This window comes from Puntigrus tetrazona, chromosome 20, assembly GCF_018831695.1.
Source record: "Puntigrus tetrazona isolate hp1 chromosome 20, ASM1883169v1, whole genome shotgun sequence".
Taxonomy (NCBI): Eukaryota; Metazoa; Chordata; class Actinopteri; order Cypriniformes; family Cyprinidae; genus Puntigrus; species Puntigrus tetrazona.
The window spans coordinates 23,054,966-23,076,544 of NC_056718.1; the positions used below are offsets into that span (position 1 = coordinate 23,054,966).

The 21,579-nt window shown below is 37.4% G+C and overlaps 3 protein-coding genes across 4 annotated transcripts in view; 1 reads left to right on the forward strand and 2 right to left on the reverse strand.

Annotated features, from left to right (window-relative positions):
• Nucleotides 1-150: 150 nt before the first annotated feature.
• Nucleotides 151-7,311, forward strand: plg (plasminogen). The gene is given in 21 exon segments (XM_043219202.1): nt 151-300; nt 414-443; nt 669-795; nt 922-1,028; nt 1,791-1,905; nt 2,012-2,151; nt 2,477-2,597; nt 2,676-2,794; nt 2,867-3,029; nt 3,202-3,326; nt 3,456-3,612; nt 3,711-3,883; nt 3,987-4,019; nt 4,022-4,134; nt 4,218-4,311; nt 4,935-5,049; nt 5,133-5,207; nt 5,388-5,528; nt 5,735-5,841; nt 5,942-6,087; nt 6,903-7,311. Coding segments are annotated over 21 exon segments (2,412 nt in total). The 5' UTR covers nt 151-251; the 3' UTR covers nt 7,065-7,311.
• On the reverse strand, nt 7,308-12,408 carry slc22a2 (solute carrier family 22 member 2). Of its 2 annotated transcripts, XM_043219205.1 has the most exons (12): nt 11,996-12,401; nt 11,622-11,912; nt 11,418-11,521; nt 10,571-10,725; nt 10,273-10,441; nt 9,458-9,572; nt 9,272-9,375; nt 8,986-9,200; nt 8,791-8,899; nt 8,583-8,695; nt 7,880-7,979; nt 7,308-7,794 (listed from the first exon to the last, which is right to left on the reverse strand). In XM_043219205.1, exons 2-12 carry the CDS (start codon nt 11,808-11,810, stop codon nt 7,707-7,709), a joined length of 1,461 nt encoding a protein of 486 aa, XP_043075140.1. In that variant the 5' UTR covers nt 11,811-11,912; nt 11,996-12,401; the 3' UTR covers nt 7,308-7,706. The 2 variants fall into 2 exon arrangements, with proteins under 2 accessions (XP_043075140.1, XP_043075139.1); XM_043219204.1 differs by having other exon boundaries at nt 11,622-12,408.
• A 784-nt stretch (nt 12,409-13,192) lies between these two features.
• Nucleotides 13,193-21,579, reverse strand: part of igf2r (insulin-like growth factor 2 receptor) — a 31,189-nt gene continuing 22,802 nt past the window's right edge. The window contains exons 37-47 of the mRNA XM_043219198.1: nt 21,274-21,466; nt 20,848-21,000; nt 19,944-20,181; nt 18,792-18,928; nt 18,597-18,714; nt 18,049-18,195; nt 17,761-17,945; nt 17,066-17,252; nt 16,816-16,971; nt 16,114-16,183; nt 13,193-15,836 (exon numbers count right to left, since the gene is read on the reverse strand). Of these exons, the coding sequence (XP_043075133.1) occupies nt 15,480-15,836; nt 16,114-16,183; nt 16,816-16,971; nt 17,066-17,252; nt 17,761-17,945; nt 18,049-18,195; nt 18,597-18,714; nt 18,792-18,928; nt 19,944-20,181; nt 20,848-21,000; nt 21,274-21,466 (1,941 nt within the window). The 3' untranslated portion in view covers nt 13,193-15,479. The remainder of the gene's footprint in view (nt 15,837-16,113; nt 16,184-16,815; nt 16,972-17,065; nt 17,253-17,760; nt 17,946-18,048; nt 18,196-18,596; nt 18,715-18,791; nt 18,929-19,943; nt 20,182-20,847; nt 21,001-21,273; nt 21,467-21,579) is intronic.

The window sequence follows — 21,579 nt, forward strand, 5'->3', positions numbered from 1 at the left end:
TGTTTTTTTCAGAGCCCAAGAACAACCAATGACGTTGATCAAATAAAAAGCTCAGCTCTGATAAATCATGTGATCAGAAACAGTAATGGTGGGTTCAAACAACACACTTCTCGACAAACACATCTTGACCCGGTCCATGTCCTTGTTAGGACAATGATTGACTGATGAGTGACAGCCCTATGATGTTTGTTGTACTGACATGCTTAAAAGATTAAAAACCACTCAAAGTCCCTGCCTGTCAATTCTCCGACATGGAGGTTCACAAAGCAGTTCTTTTACTTTGTCTCTTTCTCTTTACAGGTAAGCCAACAGATATTTATTCATAGCGATTGATTATATGGCTATTTCTCAACTATAAATAATCAAACTAACTAATAGCATTTATCTGTTTAATACGATCGTGTTACCTTCAGGTTTCCTCAGGGGCCACGGCCAAAGCACAGGTAAGAACGTATGCTCATTTGCTAATTCTGTTCTTTTGATCAAGATTTAAGTCTTTGTATTTTTGAAATATTCCGTAATACAGTTTGGCAGAGGTTTTAGATGGGTTCTGGTAGATGTAGCAGCACAGTTCTCAGAACCAGGGTCTTACTCGGTCAATAATTACAAAAGAATATGTTTGCCACTTGAAACACAGTTTATCCATTTTATCTTTTCTCATTCTGCAGATGTTTTGGAAGCATATATAAAAACGGATGGGGCCTGGATAGTGAAATTACCTAAAAGTCAATACACTGCAAAAACAGTGGAAGATTGTGCTGTCAGGTGTAATAAAGAGACTACGTTTACATGCAGGTGCAAATCAGACCGTAACAAAACTTTCAAAACATATTCTGTGACTGGTATAATTTTAACAAGTGATGCTTTATTCCATATATATGTGTATCCCTTTGTATATATGTGTGTGTGTGTGCTTTACAGGTCCTTTTTATACATTGAAAAGGATCAGGATTGTGTAACATTACCTGCCAACTCAAAAACTGATCAAATACTGAGGAGAATGAGCGCTGCCCTCTATGAGAAAAAGGGTAAGATTATAATCGTCTATTTTATTATTTGACAGATTTGAAGGTTTCATAACAGATGATGACCCTTTAAAAGAATTTTAACACACGGCTTTAAGTACATTGTGAATTTAAGAAACATGCTATTTTTTTTTTTTTTTAAAAGTCTACCTGGGTTAATATATAATCCAGATTTACCAAAGTGTAGTTTGGTCCATGTAAGTAAACAAAGTGAAGAGGATTATCTAAAAATCTATCATCCAGTAAGGGGTTGCTTTTTTTTTAAGTGCAAATGAATGAAGTACTCTCTAGGGCTTTTTTTAAGTTGGTTTATAGATTTATAACCGTGACAATCTAACTAGACTAACGAAACAAAAACAGATCCATAAACAGCAGCAGTGCGTGATTTTTCATGTTAATGCTAGGCTATCATATGGAATATTAAACATTAGGCCAAAATACTGTGTGTGTTCCACTTTTTTTTCACTTTGATATTGACAGGAAGCATTTACGTACAATTATTTGGCCACATTTCAGTATTAGCAATTAGCATTTCTTCATCAGAAAAGCTATCAGAAAAGATATGACCTGGTTTTGTGTCACAGACAATAAATGTTGTGAGAACCACTGCCCTTCTATAGCAAGCCATACATGTACAATAACTGCTACATTATCATGTACATATATCATAAATCAATGTCCATAGTAAATGAAATGAGAATGCCAGCTTAAAACATAATGAATGTGTTTTCATTTGTAATGAATGCACTGAATTCCTTCTTACAGAGTACTTGCTGGAATGTGTGAATGGTATTGGCATGGACTACAGAGGGACAAAATCCAAGACAAAATCAGGAAAAACATGTCAGCGATGGGAGGGAACTTTCCCCCATGTGCCAAAGTATGTATCTTAATTTTACTTTCTCATCCATGATAAAAAAGAGAAAACAGCTTTAGCGAATCCAAAAACTATACAGTGCTCAGCTAATTAACGTAACTTTCCACAGCATAACACCGAAGACGCATCCAAAGGCTGACTTGGAGTCAAACTTTTGCCGAAACCCAGATGGAGATCAAGGAGGTCCCTGGTGCTATACCACAGATCCATTGAAACGCTGGGAGAACTGCGATGTCCCAGACTGCACAGGTAAATTTAGTGACGAAACTGCTAAATAGTATTATCAAACTTGGGGGGCGAACCTCATGTAAAAGTTATTCTCACTTTCCCAATTGCCACTAGATAATTTCTCCTTTAGCCAACTTTATCTTGTGAACATCTTTACATTTCAAACTTGTATCTGGTATACACCCTGAATTTAGTTCCCTGGTAATCAATTATGATCATCTCAGGTGGTAAAATGAATCAAGTAGATGTGCTAGTCAGTTTCATTCACTTTCATTTACTTTTTTATGCACTTTTAAGAGAAGTACAATTTGGGATTGACCCTTCAATCTGCTTTTAATATTTGCAGAGGAATGTATGCAGTGCAGCGGAGAAAACTACAGAGGCAAGATCTCCACCACTGCTAGTGGATTTACCTGCCAGCGCTGGGACTCTCAAAAACCCCAAAACCATGGTTACAACCCTTCAGCGTGAGACAGTATCCTTTTATAGCACAGATAGAATATTGTCTATCATATGCATATTTTGACTGTGGTCTGTCTCTGTAGCCTTCCTGATAAGTACTTGGAAGAGAACTATTGCAGGAACCCTGATGGAGAGCCCAAGCCCTGGTGCTTTACCACTAATCCGTCTAAACGCTGGGAGACTTGCGACATTCCTCGATGCAGTAAGACATGTTCTCTTCAACCTTAAACATTAATGATTAGCTCATCATTAACTGGTCATTGTGTTCTTGTAGCAACTGAACCACCCACAATTTTACCGGAGATTACCTGTGCAAGTGGAGAAGGTAGCTCCTACAGAGGCACTATTGCGGTGACAGTCTCAGGAAAGGTTTGCCAGGAATGGTCATCCCAAACTCCCCACAAGCATTCTAGAACTTCAGAGAACTACCCATGCAAGTAAGCATTGCCATCAATTTGTTTGGGGTTTCAAACCCTACACATGGCGGACTGCCTTTGAGCAACTAATCAGGGTGCTACGAATTGCTTGAAGAGCCAAAGAGATGGACTCTTCAAAGTCTGAATCAAAATGATGAAATTTGAATGCAACTACAATTTGTTTCCATCCTAGAGGCCTTGATAAGAACTACTGCAGGAACCCTGATAGTGAAAGAAGTCCATGGTGTTACACCACCGATCCTGACACCCGCTGGGAGTACTGCAGGGTACCTAGCTGTGGAGATCAACCTAGACCTGGTTGGTGTTAAAGGAGCCATTACAGATCCATATCTCTTTAAATGTAGCTTTTGGTGTTCTTTCTTTATTGCTTACTTCATATGCTCCTATAACTTGTAAAAGTGCATAACATACATATGTCATTTGCAGAAGAGCCGGTCATCCCTGTGGGAGAGGAATGTTATGAAGGAGATGGAAGCTCCTACCGCGGGGCCATGTCAGAGACTGTCAGTGGAAAGAAATGCCAGTTTTGGACATCATTGGAACCTCATCGGCATTCTAAGACACCTGTGAATTTCCCAAAAGCGTAAGACACTATACAAAATTTCCATCATCTTGAACTCGCAAACTCTAGCACCGCTCATTTTTCCCCTGGCTGTCGTCATGTTTTTACCCATCATGCAGAGATCTGAGGAGGAACCTGTGCAGAAACCCAGATGGTGACAGAGCCCCTTGGTGTTACACCACAGATCCCTCTGTTCGGTGGGAGTACTGCAACATTGAGCGGTGTGTCTCCAAAATCACAGCCACTGAACCCCCTACAGGAACAGTCCTACCATCCACTGCTCTGGAAACAGGTTCATGCATCTACAAGCTAATAGATTATATGAAAGTTCACGTGTACTACAGTATTGTAAAAGGGAGGGTGTGACTTACAATGTGCTTTAATTCTTTTTGAAGATTGTAAGGTTGGAAATGGAGTAAGTTACCGGGGCCCACATCCACTACTCTAACAGGAGTGACCTGCCAAGCATGGAGCTCTATGACTCCCCATCAGCATGCCAGTTTTACCCCTGAAAGCCATCCAGACAAGGGTCTAGAGTCGAATGTAAGACTATGCAGAATTTCATACATTTTTTTGAGGCAATGGCTATAAATTTTAACACAGTTTTTACTTGGTTACTCTCTTAGCAATGCAGAAACCCAGACAACGATGTGAATGGACCTTGGTGTTACACAACAGATAAATTTAAGAAGTGGGATTACTGTCAGATCCCAGACTGCGGTAACAATTCTTAATATTCATTTTGGACTCCAAAGGAAAATCCTGGATGATACTTGGGCTTGAAGGGATAGTTCACCCCAAAATAAAAAAATTGATGTTTATTTGCTTACCCCAAGGGATCCAAGATGTAGATGACTTTTTTTTTTCTTCAATAGAACACATTTGTAGATTTTTAAGTCAAACCGTTAAAGTCTGTTAGTCAGATAATATTTGGCATAGGGAACTTGATCTATAAGAGAAAAAAAAAACATGCACAGAGAAATCCAAATGAACCGTTGCGGCTCGTAATGACACATTGACATTCTAAGCGGTTTGTAACTATAACAGTAATTATATAGTTTTTACCTTGTTTTATGTCTTAGTACGCCAATTTTGTTTTCTTTGTGCGTGTTTTTTTTCTCTCTCATAGATCAAGTTATGTCAAGCAGTCAAGCAAGACTCATAGACTTTAACGGTTTGACTTAAAAATCTCCAAAAGTGTTTTACTGAAGATATAAAAGTCATCTAAAAGTCAGCCTTGGGAAAAGCAGATAAAGATCAAATTTTCATTTTGGGATGAACTATCTCTTTCAATATCCTCACTATCTAAAAGATGCATGACATGCATATTACTTTCTAACCAGACGGCCTCAAATGCGGACAACCAGCAGTAAAACCCAAGCGCTGCTTTGGGAGGATCGTTGGGGGATGTATTTCCAAACCATATTCATGGCCTTGGCAGATCAGTCTCAGGACAAGGTATTCAAATATGCCGTTTCTCTTCCCCTGTTCTGGGCAGAAATTATATTGTAGTTACTAACAATCATTTTCTGTCATACCAGAAGCAAAATTCATTTCTGTGGTGGAACACTTATTGATGCCCAGTGGGTTCTAACTGCAGCTCACTGCCTAGAGAGGTAAGTGATTTTTTTGAAGGTACAAACAGACAAATAAAGAGTTAATATCACAAAAAAAATTGATTTTATTTCACTGCTGACAACCATGCACAGCACTAGCATATACCTTAAACCTCTGAACATAAAAACCAGCTCTTAATGGGTTCTTCATGCAGTTAAATGTGTTGTACGGTTATACAGGTCTGAGAGCCCATCTGCCTACAAGATCTTGATGGGAGTCCACACAGAGCGTGCAAATGAAGCATCAAAACAGGAGCGAGACGTTACTAAGATTATTAAGGGGCCCGCTGGAACTGACATCGCTCTTCTCAAATTGGACAGGTTGGTCTCCTGTTGCATTGCCATTGCATATCAAATAACACGCTGTGAATCTGGTGAAGTCTTTCGTGTTTAGTTTATTTGCTCACTGCTAAAAGACTCCCCAGCACTCACTCACCTAGCACTGCCTTTTAACCGTAGTGTAATAAATAAAGCAACCTATTTTGACTTATAATGACATTAAAACTCATGACTGTATCCGATTTTAGGCCTGCTTTATTGAATGATAAGGTATTGCCTGCTTGCCTACCAGAAAAGGAGTACATTGTACCAAGCGGTACTGAATGTTATGTAACAGGTTGGGGCGATACAGGGGGTAGGTTACTTTAATAAGTTTAATATTTTAACAATCTTTATTGTTTGAAAAATATATTCTAATAAAAGATTTTAAAACTTCAAGCCTTTCTATTTCCTAGGAACCGGTGGAGATGGTTACCTGAAAGAAACCGGCTTCCCTGTAATTGAGAACAAAATCTGCAACCGACCAGCGTATTTGAACGGCCGTGTGAAGGAGCATGAGATGTGTGCTGGAAATATAGAAGGTGGAACGGACAGTTGTCAGGTAAGGGAACTATTAAGGTTCTACTAGCTTCAGTGAGCCGCCAACCGAGACAGCACTTATAGGCATAATCACGAATAAGTAAATAAGTGCAGTTTTGCTAAGTTACTTCAACGCTCTTTGCATGGGATGATTTTCATGCCCCTGGAATGCGAACCCAGTCAAATAAACATGTATTTTATCCCACTGGAATGCGATTTTGACAGATAATCCCCTGCAAAAAGCGATTGGGCTTGTTTTGAGTAGCAGTTTGGCGAGTTTTGCTGTGAAAACCTGGCATAATGATAAGTAGCCTCATAATTGGCTACATTATGAATTGCAAAAATTTAATCGCAGATAAAGCAATCTCAACAAACTTTCGATACTAAATAGTTCCTATGATACAAAACGTAACCAAATGTTTGCATATGCCATGAATTTTCATGAATCGTTAGCGTAGCAGCACACTGATATCCAGTGATAACGCGAGTTATTACCATATAACCGTATACCGCATTATAAGTACCGTATAACGTTACTTTACATAAAAGGTAACCAAGTAATGTAGTTACTTTTATATAGAGTAACACATTACTGTAATCATGCATTATTTTGAAAAATATCTTTCCTCAACACAGCGAATATCGCAATATTAGGCTTTTTGTAGGGTATAAGAAATGCTATTCGTATGGGAAGCTTGAGGTCTGAAACAGAGCCATTGCTATAAAGGAATGATTTACTCCAAAAAACGTGATATGATACTCCAAATGATATTTAGGATCTACAGCAGAGGTAGAGGTTTGAACCTAAATTGTGACCCGTTTCTCACACTCATTTAGGGTGACAGCGGCGGGCCCCTCGTCTGCTACTCTCAGAACACCTTCGTCCTTCAGGGAGTAACGTCATGGGGTCTTGGCTGCGCTAATGCCATGAAACCTGGAGTGTACACCCGCGTCTCCAAATTTGTCGACTGGATTGATCGCAGCATAAAAGAAAACTGAGAACGCATTGGTCAAAACATAAGCAAATGACGTGTGGAATTTATGTGTGTAACTAAGAATATGTTATCGATTCATAAGCTGGTGAAGTAACACACCAAGTTCAGTTCACCGTTAGTCTGTACATTGATATGCACGATCCAGATGTGTTTCAATTCCGAGTGATCATGTTCAACTCTTTAAAGACCTCTCTATAAGATATGTAATATAAAAATCTTTTCCTACATTAAAGGGGCAGTACACATCTTTACAGAAAGTCTCTTTATTTGTGCTCCAGTTTTGCTCTTACAGCGACGTGGCAATTTTCATGCCCTAATAAGCGACAGAACAAACAAGTACAATGACATTTACCATTAGCACGAATAATTTAAGCCAACATTTTTAAACATACGTACATACTGTTAAGTTATTTAACATTTTTTAAACAGACATTTTGGTCAAAAATGTATTTTAAAAACAACAACAAAAAAAAATACATTAACTACAGTCAACGATATCTGCTCGTAACTATAGTCTTTTGAACTTTTTTGCTTGATTATTGAGAAACTGATTTTGTTTGCTCATTTTGATTAAACCCTTTAAAGAGAAGAGATAATTAGCATCACTTAGCAATGAAGTTAAGTAGGTGGATGTTTTCTGTCTCAATCATACAGCTGTAGCTTCTTTGTTCAATGTCACGTCAGAGGGCAGAAAGTTCTCTAGCTGTTGACTCTTCAGCTGCTTTTCTTTGTTTCTGCATGTACAGTTAACATTAGTGAAGACAGGTTTAAGGTGACAAAGGTTACCATGGCGTACGTGTGCAGGGAGTCAAACCTCACCTGTTTGGACATTCGATGTCCTCAATGGTTTCCGGAAGAGGCACACCTTTGGTTTCAGGTAACAGCAGAACCAGTCCACCGGCCACAAACGCAAGAGCACCTGCGAGAAACAACGTCTACTTCAACTCGAACATTCTCTACGTCGCAATATCACGGCCAAGGGTGACGCACGTTTATTTGCTTTTGAGGGGAACCAGTGAAAGTCAAGCTTGGACATGACCAAATAAACACCGTCTCAATATTAATTTTCTGAGTAGAGCGGGTCTCGAATGCTCCGATTATATACAGTATACTTTGGAACAAACAAAGCAAAACCGAATTTGACTGGAATCATTTAGACATGTAGAAATGTTTATCTGAAGGTTTGTTTGCGCCACGAAACCCTCTGGTGGTAGATGCTATAACTACACCATTTAGGAAGCAAAAACCATATTTAAATAAATAGTGAACATCTAGTATGAATATATGAATTGACAATTGACAATTATTTTTAACATTAACAATTTATTATATATATATATATATATATATATATATATATATATATATATATATATATATATATATATATATATATATATATATAATGAATATATTATGAATTATAAATTATAAATTATAGAGTGCATTTTACAAAGGGCTATACTAAAAAATAAAATAATTAAATATAAATAAAAATAATATATATATATAAAATTAATACCGAAAATAATGAGAGGTAGTTCTAGCCAGATGACAGCAAGCCTGTAGAGCAGGAACGGCGCTATAATCCCACCAATGTCACACAGTGTGGAACAGACCGAAACACCTAGATTTCTGAGCCAAAGACATCAGATGATAATTTTACTGACCAGCATGCCCAAAAACAATCATTTACATACAATATGATATCTCTTTGCATTAGAACTTACCTGATAACGGTGGGATACAGTTCAGTATTCACAAACACTACCATTTCAAAAGCCATAGTGATGCCCAGTCGTCCAACACAAGCAACAGCACTTTTTAACCAGAACATACCTGTGAAAGATAACTTTTAAAGTAAATATACTATATATAATCATGCTTTCGGTCAAATTGAATCCTAACTCCACATGGTGACCCACTGTCGGGGAGGAACGCCGTGATTAAGCAGGCTGCTCCTGCTATGATATTCGCAGCTGCAAAAGGAAGCCTGCGGCCAATCCGCTCAATAGTGAGGAGGATGAGGAAAGCTGCGGGCAATTCCACGATTCCAGATATCAGGAAGTCTATGTATACATTTCCTCCGAGGATTCCCAGCCTCATAATGAGACCCTGGTAAACCACAGCACTGGTGAACCTGGAGACACAGCGGCCAGGTCACAGATGGGTTTTCGCTGCACTTAACATGGCTCTCTGGCTCTTACGTACCAGTTGAAGCTCAGGATGAACGTGAATTTTCTCAGTTTGGAAGTCTTGAACAGGTCCATAAAAGACGCATTCGGGGTGGGCTCTTTGTTTTCATCATTCAGTGTCTGATGGGTGAAATTGGACTTTTAAGAGACTACATATATTTGACTACATAATATGATCATCATCACTGAGTAAGCTCTGTACCTCAATAATCTTGGACAGTGTCCTTTTGTTCTCTTTGGCTATTGCTTCTGTGACCTCCATTGCTTCTTTTTTCTTGTTTTGGCTGAGCAGCCATCTTGGCGATTCGGGGATGAACCTGAAATTCAGAGCGTATTTCGTGGCTACATTTATCCAACATTGAGCAACTCAAAACAAACATACAAAGTTCATTTAATTCCGATATTAAGTAAATATCCTAAATGCATGAAAATGTTTTAAAATGTTGTAACGGTAGTTTGTTAAAGAGCGCATCTTGAAATACTCATTTGGATCAAGATGGATTAAGAACTAAAAGTGACATTATTTGAATGTAAATGCACTTATCACACCTGAATCTGATTTAAATATCAGAAATCATATTTTTAAGCATAGCTGCATTTATTTGCCAAAGAATACAGTAAAATCTATAAGACTGTGAAATATTTGTACAACTTTTTTTTTGTTTATTTGTGAGAAGGCAAAGCTGGATCTTTACTCCAGCCTTCAGTGTCACATGATCCTTCAGAAATCACTCTAATATAATGATTTGGACCACAAGAAACCTTTATAAGTATCATTGACGTTGAAAGCATTGCTTAATATTTTATATATTACAGAATTATATCAAGGAATATATTAATATTGGTGGAAACCAATTATAAATGTCTTAACTGTTGCATTCTTGCTGAAAAGAAGCATCAATTTCTTTCAAAAATGTATCTTAATTTTGAATTAATTAAAAATTTGCACACATAAATCTGGAAAACACCATCTTTGTACTCCGTACTGCACGTCATGTGCCATAAACAGGCTCTCACCAATAGTACGTCAGGAAGCAGATGTAGGGAATGGTGAAGACCACCTGTAGCCAGCGCCAGTTTGGTATGAAGTAGGCTAAGAGAGGAAGAACGAGAAGGCCTAAGCTGAAGGACATCTGATAGGTCACTCCCACCGTTCTCCTGTGTTCGACTCCAACCAGCTCTGTGACTGCAGACACAAAACAAGACGCAGTGAAAACACGTGGATATCTGAAACATCAAGGATCCCAATAAGCCTATCATTCATCCGCCGCTGCACCTGAACACATAATTAAAGAATTTGAAAATGTTTTGTTACCCAGCACGTATCCGACCATCCAGCCGCCCTTCACCCCGAAGCCAAAGAGAACTCTGAACACCAGCAGGGCGATGTAATTGGGCGACGTGGCCACCAGAATCCCCGTCACTCCGATGAAGAAGTTGGTCATTAGGAAACTCTTCATTCTGCCGTATCTGAAAGAAAAAAGAAAAACAGTGGTGAATCAATTAAATCATTGCATTACTGTTTTGTGCATGCCAATATAACAACTACTTGGCTTTTATTTTGTAGGTTGACTGATAGAATGTGGCTACTATCAAGATTTTTTTAAAGAAATCTATTCTGCTCACCAATTTATAGTAATATAAATAAAAAAAAATAAAAAAATTAAATTAAATGTAAAAAAAAAAAAAAATCTTAAAACTTTATTCTTGATTGCATTATATATATATAAAAAAAAATTAATAATGTTTTATATATATATATATATATATATATATATATATATATATATATATATATATATATATATACATATACATACATACACACACACACATGATAAAAGGGATTTGCAAAGTTGTTGTTTTTTCCCCTAAAATCCCTAAAAGAACATACATTTTCTTCAAGAGCAACGCTGCATAATATATTAAAATTTATTGTTTTCAGAGAATATTTTCAAAATGAGGGCATTTTGTCTTACTACACAAAAAATTCTCGCAATTTATTTAGTATAAAGCATATTAAAAACAGCTGTTGCTTATTAATTTCAAGGATTGAAACTAGAAATGTAAATTAGAACCTCAAAATGCATTTGGAAACAAAAAAAAAAAAAAACACAAAGTAAAGGAGAACTGGGAAACCCCATAGTAAGTGTCGCTCGTACTTGTCTGCCAGGTATCCAATTGCAATGCTGCCCACTAAGAAACCAATACTGAGCGTGGCCTGGAACATGTCAACATACCAGGCGTCTGCGCACACTAGATCAAACTGCAACACACAGGTCTCACGTCAGACATTTTGTCCCCTCATTGCACTTCACGCAATTATTACCAATAGAAAGAGTTTGTTTCGTGACCCCTCCACTCACCTCGGTGACGAAGGACTGCCTCCCTTCGTAGTCGTACTCCCAGCCGTCCGTACAGCCCGTCATCGGCAAACTAGAAAGCTGGGCCTGGATAAGCTCACTTTTTGGATCGTCGCAGGTCAAACCGGTGGCGTTCCATTCCACGTCCAGCTTCTGACACTTACTGTACGTCACCCCTAAGGAGCTGTTCATCAAGGGCACCGTCGCCCTGCGAGCGTCTTGAAGACTCCAGCCGCATGCTTCCCGGATCTTACTGACTCCCGGGTCACGGCACCAATGTTCGGGGGTGAAGCCCTGGAATACAATCCCCACATATACAAAAGAAAACGGTACAGAGACCAAGCAGAATATGGAAAATATTCGCTTCTGGCACCGACCGAAGTTGCCAGCCTCCTCCAAGACGTCTTCAAAAGTGGTCATGGTCAATGTACAGCTGGCGGTGGAGGACCCGAAGGCATCTGCAGCTAAAAAAAAAGAGGTATGTTAAACTGAGGCACAGTATTTACCCACAGCTGGCTGACCAAAAGTCCAGAGGAGGTTGAAATGTGATATATTTGTGCTGGGATTGACCAATTACATGCTGGGATGGGACACGGGGGACAAGATGTTACATTTTAAACCCAGTGACATCTGAAGCCTGTTGTGTAATTCGTCACTGTATAATTTTTTTAATCAAGTATTACATGCTTAGTACATTGTGTAGTAGGTAGTTTTTTTGGCATTGCGTCAACATACAGTGCCAAAGACTAAAGACTAAACCATAATTTAACTAACCAGCCCCAGAAACTCTCTGGATATAATTCTTGTTTTGTAAAGCTGAAATAAAATACATTAGATTAAAAAAAACATTAAAAATATGAATATTAAAAATGTGTACTTTACAGCTGAAGGAAAAGAAGCTAAATAATAAAGCAAATTTAAATAAAAATATTGACTAGTTAATGGCAAAAAGCACAAGCAAAATTATTAAACTAATTTTAAAAAGATAAATATTAAACAAATATTAAATATATTAAAAATATTTTAAAAAAATCAAATGTTAAAAACCATAGAATAAAGCTGAAATATAACTAATTCAACTAATATTAATACAATGCTAAATCGCAGCAGTAAAATTAAAAAGACTAAAAATAAAACGAACAAAAAACCCAAACAAAAATATTAGATAAAAACAAGCTCAAAAACACATTTCAGATCGTAAGGCAACATATTCTAATATTTATTACTTAAAACTACAATCTAAAAAATACTGTTTAAAAAAAAAAAAAAAAAAAAAAAAAAAAAAAAAGCTGGAACTTAATATTAGATTAAATAAGTGCACATACATTTCAACTACAACCAAACTAAAGCTTAAACTTAAAAATAAATTGAATCTAAATATATATATATATATATATATATATATATATATATATATATATATATATATATATATATATATTTATAAAAAACAAAACAAAAAGCACTTAAAGCACAGAAAAATATGAATAAAAACTAAACATTGGATTATTTCACTAGTTTGAGTGTGGCCGCGGTCTAATTAAAGCAGCGAGATGAACCACAATAACACCTAATAAAAATGCATGCCGAGGAGCTGATAGTTTTATTGAAATAATGCCATAATGTCTCAGCATAACCTACTTAAATCTGAAAACAAGATGCTGTAAAACATGACAAATACGGTCCGAGAAGAGCTAAAGCCTCTATCAGGACGAAAAAAATAAAACCCAAACAAACAAACAAAAAGACCATCTCAAGACCTTCACAAAGTATTTCAGAGAATTACACCATACAATATCCCATACAGCAGGCGCAGATATTTTTTCAGTGTGGAGAGGGGAGCACGTGATGACCAACAGCTACTGATTGCACAAATCACCTTCTGCCCAGAAGACAGAAAAAAAAAAAGCTGTCCACCAAAGTGCAAAAACAGACAACCAGGCATGCTTAAGTACCGTCTCAAGAGCAGTGAGTTATGACAGACATACAGAACCGGCGTGATTTTATTTGGCAACCATATATGTGAGGAATACATCGACGGATGGTAATACAAGCCTATAAGACAAACTATGAGGAAAGAGCATTGAGCTGGAGTGAAAAACACTGTACACATGCTGCCCTGTTGTACCTTCACTGCCATCTTGGTAAATCATCTCCGGAAAGATGACGGCAAACCTGCAAAGCAACTCGTGTAAACGTGTGCATCTTTCGTGAAGTCAGCAGAACAACGGGAGCGGAAACGATTCAGCAAATAAAACGCATAATTTATGCAGGCGTTCAAAGTCGTGTACTCACAACGAAACTCCTCGCGCTGATGGGAAAAGTGCTTTGTAAAAGGCTTTCTGTCGCCCGCTGTACTTGCATCTTCTTTGTTAGGCACCAGTGTCTCTTGTGCAAAACATAAATTAAAAGAAAACGATTAAACAACGGGTAACACTTTACAGTAAAGTTCAATTTATGGTAATTAGCGCTTCAGATTTCACCGGCTAAATCACGAGCAATACTTTTACAGAATTTATCAAGCCAGGTTAACGTCACGTCCTCATATCCTAATAAATTTGCAACATTTCGAGAATGTATTACGCATAAATATAAAATAACAGAATATTTACAAAATTAACAGATTAATAAATTCCGCAAAAAACGTTCCCTGTTTGGAGCCATGGGAAAATGGAAGATCGAACGAAAAATTGCTTTTGCGTTCTCTTTTCCACCAAAAAAACCCCTAAACTTTGCGCTTAAAATCGCAAAAGAACTGAAATATAATTTTTCTCCCAACTCATTTTAATTCCATTCGCAAAATTTTGGGGAGTGAATAGCAAAGTCGATCAGAAGAGCTCAAAAGTGAGCAAAAGCTGTAGTTTTGCAAATAAAAAAAACAAAGAGTTAACCAGGGGAAACGCACAATAATTATAAACGAACAAAGTTTCTCAGAGAACCACAAAATTTTACAATTAAACGCAAAAGTACTCAATTTTTCCCTCACTATCTCGCTTCTGTCCCATTGATGAATTGAATCTTATTGTAAAGTGTTACAAACAATAACGCATACAAACACCGCAAAGATGCAGTAACGTTTCTTCCGACTGCGATGGGAAATTAAGCTTCTAAAAAAGCCTGCAGCAGTCATGCATGCAACGTCATTCCTTCATGGCACTAAATCTCTGTACGCGCTCTGTGTTCTATTATGGCAATTAGAACATGCTTTTTATCAGAACAAGGGGTAAAAGCATCGCACAAAACACCCAACACGTGGATGTGATGGTTTCGATGAACACTGCTAAAGGTGGACGTCAATGCGGAACGCAAACGTGAAGCATGACATTCAAAGCGTTGTGACTTAAATATGATCTTGGCAAAGCGGGATCAACCTCCTCTCGGTGCTACATGGCTCAAGATACGCGAAATACCGCTTCGGATTGTAGTTTAGAAAAGATCTTCGACTGTTTCTGCCACAATCGTCAAGAATTATTATTATTTCACACGAACAGCATTTATCCAGTGAGCTGGTGAAATAACGAAAATCAGTACCCGAAAAATTTTAAATAATTTTTTTTAAAAAATGATGATGAGGCCTTTTCTGCAAGTTTGTGGGAGACCGAATTCACAAACGACGCTATACGCAATTCATCTTAAATCGATGGCAAACCGAACGCACAACAGATAAATGGTCAAAAAAAGTCTTTTGTCAGAAAGGCAGAGTCTATTTAGAGGACGAATCGAGCGACTTCGTTCCGCAAAGCCGTCCCGCGAACGGCTCGCAGAGAGATTTCCCTTTAGAAAACCCGAAATGGAGCAACTAAACGATTGGAGCGTGGTGGCAGAGACATTCAAAAGTTCAGTTTGGGCCGCCCGGCGCTCTCAGACTTTCAGTAGATCCTCGTCGCTGTCATCGGGGTCCGGCTGAGGTTTCCTCAGGTTTCTGTTTCTGCTCCGCGTGTCCACCAGGAGCCCCACCAGATCCTCGTCGCTCTCCGCTTTCAGAAAAGCCGACTGCAGCCGCGAGGAAGCGGACAGCGAAGGGGCGAGTCGGACGCCGGGGACCGTGAGCACCTCGTCCTCGCTGTCCTGCTCGTCCAGGGAGAAGGAGCGCAGGGCGTCGGCGCTGACCGGTTTGGTGGTGATGTGACCGTTCTCTTGAGGCTCTCGGGTGGGCGTCCCGGTCTCTTCCATTAACCATTCCATCTCATCTTCACATCCGTCCTCATCGGTGTTCACCTGTGAAGAGAGGCCGACACAATTCAGCATCATTTATTTGTTCGGCTTTTTAACACCATGCCAGCATCAAGGCTATTTTTATGGTGATCTCTGAATGTGTTTTACAATAAACAAAAGAATACAAAGGACATTTTTTAGATATACGCTAGACAAAAATTCGAAAGTTAAACACACATCGGAATAAAACGGAAAAAAAAATTATAAAAATAATTACATTAAGTCATTGTGATGAATTTTTATTTATTATAAAACTTGCAATAAAAGGTAAAAACATTACCCTGGAGTATTTGTAGGATACTGGATTTCCTTTCCTGCAGCAGCTTGACACTTTCTGTATTACAAGTTGCCTAAAAATCCAAAAATGCATATTAAGCACACCAAAAATGGTCAGAAATTTCTGTTCACAAATACAAATAATTAAATTATTTAACAATCAACTAAACTGTTAAAAGCAGATTAAGTAGAAATTAATTTAATTTAATTTTTTTTTTTTTTAGAAAGAAATTGTTTAGAACAAATATATTTAAAAGGTTGGGGTCTGTAAGATTTCAACAACATAAATTTAAAATATTAAATTTTTGTTTATTTCTTATGTGCTGAATTTATTTGATCGAAATACCATAAAAGCAACATGGCAAAAATATTAATACAATTTTAAATAATTGTTTTCTATTTCAACTTAAAATGCAATTTATTTCTGTAATGCATCTGTACTCCAGTCTTCAAAAATAATTTTTTTGGTGATCAAGAGTTTTATTATTATTATTATTATTATCTATAGTTATCATGCATTTGGGGAATTTTTGATTCTTTCAAAAGAATAGCATTTATTTTAAAAATAAATCCTTTCTAATATTGTAAATGTCTTTACTGTCACCTTTGAACAACTGAATGCATCTCAAGTATTAATTTTAAATATAAAAAAGTACTGGCCACAAACATTTGCGTAATTTTAAAAAAAGTTAATTATGCATTTTACCTCCTGTCTCGTTTGTGCAGAAGAAGAACAAGCAAACATATCGTGAGCACAACCAACAGTAGACTAAGCACCGCCCCTAAGGCCTGACTCCGCCCAGATAATCCTGCATGCTCCTCCCCTCCATCAGTGCTGTTCGGGTCCACGGAGGAGGATGAACTATTAAAAATAAAACGACGTATTACGCTCAAACTATGTTCCAGAGCTGTTGAATTAAAGCTTAAAAGGATGATTAGGCTTTAGTAATACTCACAAAAATTCACAAACGGTGGCAGTGTGCCAAACAAACAGATACTGGCAGCCATCCGTCTCCAGCAGGAATTCTGGGATGCCTTCTCCTGCAGTAGGGCTGCAGTGGAACAGGATGGTCGAGGACACGGTTTTGGTTTTGTCTCGTCCGCATACAGATTCAGATGGCACCAAGACGTCAAGATTTCCACCTGACAAAATACAACACCATTTCAAAAAAACGTTTACTTTACATGAATAAAAAATAAATAGTGTTAAATGTACTTGCAAAATAGATAACGTAAACTAATAACATATTTGTTCGTAGCTAAATAAATTAAATTTGAATAGCAAGTAATGAAAGCGAACAACACAGCAGCTAAATTACAAAAATAACAATCTAAAAATTTTGCCAAATATTGAATGAGTACAAAGAAACGGCAATAACACAAAAATACATATTAAACTATATATTATTGCCATTTTTGTGTTCTTACAAAGAGAATATGTAAATTAATAACGAACAAACAAACTAAACAAAACGTACTAATTACAAAATATATTTTAAACTAAATATTTTTGGCATTTTTATGCATGTTGTTATAAACAGAATGTCTTAATTCAACATTATTAATATGCATACTGAAATATCTGAGCCAATTGCACTAGTGCATCAAACACTGCAACTCCTAATATGGTCACTTATTGATTTTATCTCACCTTTGATATAATACTTGGCTTTGCTGGAGGAGCCGATTTTTCTGTGATAACTGTTACTGATCTTGACCTGACAGATATTGGCACCCAGGCAACTGGAAATGGAGCTGTCAGTGATGCCTGACAGCTGGATGTGGTAGATATAGCGGTCTCCGTTGGGACGGATGTCTCCCGTGGCGTTGTGGAAACTGAGGACAGATAAAACTCGGTTTATCTCGCGCACATTTCTGCATGCGGTGCGGTGGGTGGCGGTACGCTCCGTTTTCATGAACGAGAATGAGAGATGCTCACTGGTAATAAAGTGCTCCCAGGCTGAAAATGGCCCCCGTCTCGGGAACCGTGATGGTTCCGTTGATCATCTCCACTTCCTCCTGCTTTACAGCACACGCAGACCGAGTCTCCCACACCACCCAGAACTCACATGCCGTTTTATCCTCCCTAAAACACACAGACAAAAACAAGAATCTTATGCAACTCAACTAAGATGCAAAAACAGCATCTTAAATTTAAACCATTTTTAATAAATGTTCTTTAGCACCAATCAGCATATTAAAAATCATGCAATGGTTTAAATTTTTTATGCATCATAGGCATAAATCACATTTTTAAAATAATAACTAGAAAACTGTTATTTCACACAGCAATAATATCTCACAATATTGCGGCTTTTACTGTGTTTTTATTCAAATATGCATCCTTTGAGACCAAAACTGACTTCTTTAAAAAAACTTCATCTTTTTTTAATCTTACTTTGAACTAGAATCTGATAAAAAGCGACATCTTTAACAGATGCTAAACCAACACTACAAATCAGGAATATTCACGCCTGGTCAACTTACTTGAATAACTTCGGATGGCCCACTGTGCCGCCACACTTCAGCTGCAGGATCGTTCTGGACGGTTTATTGTTTCCACACACCTCGTCGCCCATGGAATAATTGACCAGAATCTTTCCATCTGGAGAGGAAACCCACCGATGGTGAACGCACGGAAGCGCAACCGCGTCGGAGAAGGTTTTATAAAAAAAGACTCACCGGTCAGCTCCATGGTCTGCGTGTGAACACGGCCCAGGGTCTCGGTCTTCCCTCCCGCACGCCTGCGACACATGGCAGCTTCTGCTGCACAGCCTGGCTGGCCTCCATGGATGGCCTGGCAGAGATTGAAGTAGTACCTGTGAGAACAAACGGCACAATTGCGAATTTCATTAACACTGTACAGATGCAGGTGCACCGGTCTTTCATTACTGATGTTCCACTCGTACAAATGGCACTTCAAAAATGTATGTTTTTACTAAGAAGTTAAAGTGCGAAAGAACAGATAGAGAGCGGAAAAAAAAAACACACGGCACAACACGAACATATAGATATAGAAAACATGTCTTATATAGATGGTTGATGATTATCGCTCTGTTACGGCCTACAAAACATAAATAAATACATAAAAAAATAAACAGATAAAAGATTTTTTTTACCATGACTAGATTTTATAATACAGAATTTTAATTTAGAGGTACCATTACAATTCTGGTATCATAAATGAGCATTTAAAAAAGTGATTAAAAATAAATTTCAATAAATGAAAGAACAAGAAATGTTTAAGGATATTATGTTAATTCATAAATGTGTGTATTTATCCTGAATTTTACTTTTGAAATATTTTGATTTAAATACTCATTCAATTTATTTTATTAATTACTATACTATAATTTATTTTGTCAGAAAGTGATAACAAGAGGGGGAAAATGAACAGCTTCGCTAAATGTAAAAAAAAAAAAAAAAAAGACTTGCAGAGTTTTCATCTTGGGCTCTGTATTTTTCACTGTACATTTCCAAATCTCCCACTGGTTGTTCTCCAGGGTTCAGTTCCCAGACCATTATTATTCATCATCTATATTCAGCCTCTCACCACATAATTTGTCGCCATGGTTTCAACTACCGCTGTAACACCGATGACATCCAGATATGTACTTATCTATATGCTTATCTTCATGTGTCAAGTGTGTTAAAAGTCTGCCTAAAGCTTCGAAGTCTGCCGAAATCTTAATCAGTCCGCCATCAGTAATAAAAAAAAAAAAGGTTTTGAGTTCTGATATTGATGTCATTTCTATTTTTTCTACTGTTTTATCAGTGATATATTATTCATTCACAATGCAAAATGAAATTGAACAGAACAAGCGTGAAACTCACGAATCATCCCCGTTGCTAAATTTCCACGGCTCTGTGAGAGACGAGAGCGTGCGCAGGTCGTAGGTCTGGTGTTGCCCTGCTAGCTTGCACTCCATCTTTTTGGGTGGGCAGACCACATCCGTCCTCCACTGGAAGGTGGCAGAACACCCGAGGGTTTCACTCATCAGCTGAGGACTTCCACGGCCTGCCGTTGCGTCACACGAGAAAAAAATGGACGACTGGCGTTTCCCTCGTGGTGCTGTAAAACAAACAAAAAGAATTATAGTCAAAAGACATCCTTAAAATCAAGTTCAGTTAGAGACAAGCAGATTTTTTAAAGATTTTTGTTTGATATAAAACACACCTTTTTTTGTAAATATAGTTATTTTCGTTTTAATTAAAATTTTATTGTAATTATTTTACTTAAATCCGTTAAGATTTTTTTCCGTAATAAGGAACTGAAATCATAACCAAAAACAAACAAACAAAAATAAATGGTAAAAAGACATCCTTAAAATCAAGTTTCAAATAATTAAAATCAACATTCAATTAGAGACCAGCACATTATAATTTTTAATGATTTTTATTTGATATAAAACACAATTTTAATTTTTGTAAATAGTTATTTACGTTTTAATTCAATTATTTAAATGCAATTATTTTACTTAAATCCGTTAAGATTTTTTTCCTTAATAAGGAACTGAAATCAAAACCAAAAACAGACAAAAAATAAATGGTAAAAAGACATCCTTAAAATCAAGTTTCAAATAATTAAAAATCAATACTTACTTAAGTCTGTTTCGATTTTTTACGCTTTTTTTTAAAGCAGACTGATATATATATAGACAAAATATATCTTGTCTAGCTGCTATATACCAAACCAGTACATTTCATTCAGACTGTAGATTGAAAAAAGGATTCGTACCACCAGAGCAAAATCCCCATTTCTGATCTTTGTCGTAGTCATTTGTAGTGGCACACCACTTCCTGGCGTCAGTCCTGCCCTGAGTCGTGCACTCAGAATATAACTTGCCCAGGAACTTAAAGGGGAAAATGCATGCTTCATTTTTATCTGTAACTGAAAAACAATAAACACACATTTTAATCACTGAGGAGGAAAGTTTAAGAACAGTCTAGTAATAAATTCCATCGAATATCTTGATTTGGTTGAACGCAAAGCATGCTGGTCCTGCATTAACTATAACACATGCATGCATGTTGCCATACAGATGAGGGCAAAATGAAGTGTACTACATTTATTACCTTCTTGAACAAGACCATGCATCTAAATCGTACCTTTAAAGGCTGCCTAGGTAGGCAACATAAGGTTTTTTTTGAGCGTTTGTCTGACCTTGGGGACAGGTGTCTCCTCCACTGTACTGCATGATCACAGCCTGCTCTTCTCTCTTGTAGTTTAGGTTCATGATTTTGCTTTTTCCGTACGAAGCCGCGGAGTCCGCCGAGTTCAGACACACCGCGCTGTCTTTACATGCCGTGCCTGTCACGGTCCCACACACGTTGATATTAAAGGAGCTTCCAGGGACCTAAAAAACACAAATTCAACTCTAGATTAATCCCTTTGCTAAAATGCTGTAATAAGTTGAAAAACTTCGATTTAAACAGTAAACTACTGTTCAACGAAGTGGATATTAAATGA

Bases quoted from the DNA above. Each gene is read 5' to 3' on its own strand.
- slc22a2 (XM_043219204.1), bottom strand. From the start codon at position 12,038: ATGACCACTTTTGAAGACGTCTTGGAGGAGGCTGGCAACTTCGGTCGG. The intron at 11,522-11,621 runs GTGAGTGGAGGG...TGTGTGTTGCAG, and splicing joins GGCAGTCCTTCGTCACCGAG to TTTGATCTAGTGTGCGCAGA. The intron at 10,726-11,417 runs GTACGAGCGACA...TTTTTCTTTCAG, and splicing joins ATTGGATACCTGGCAGACAA to ATACGGCAGAATGAAGAGTT.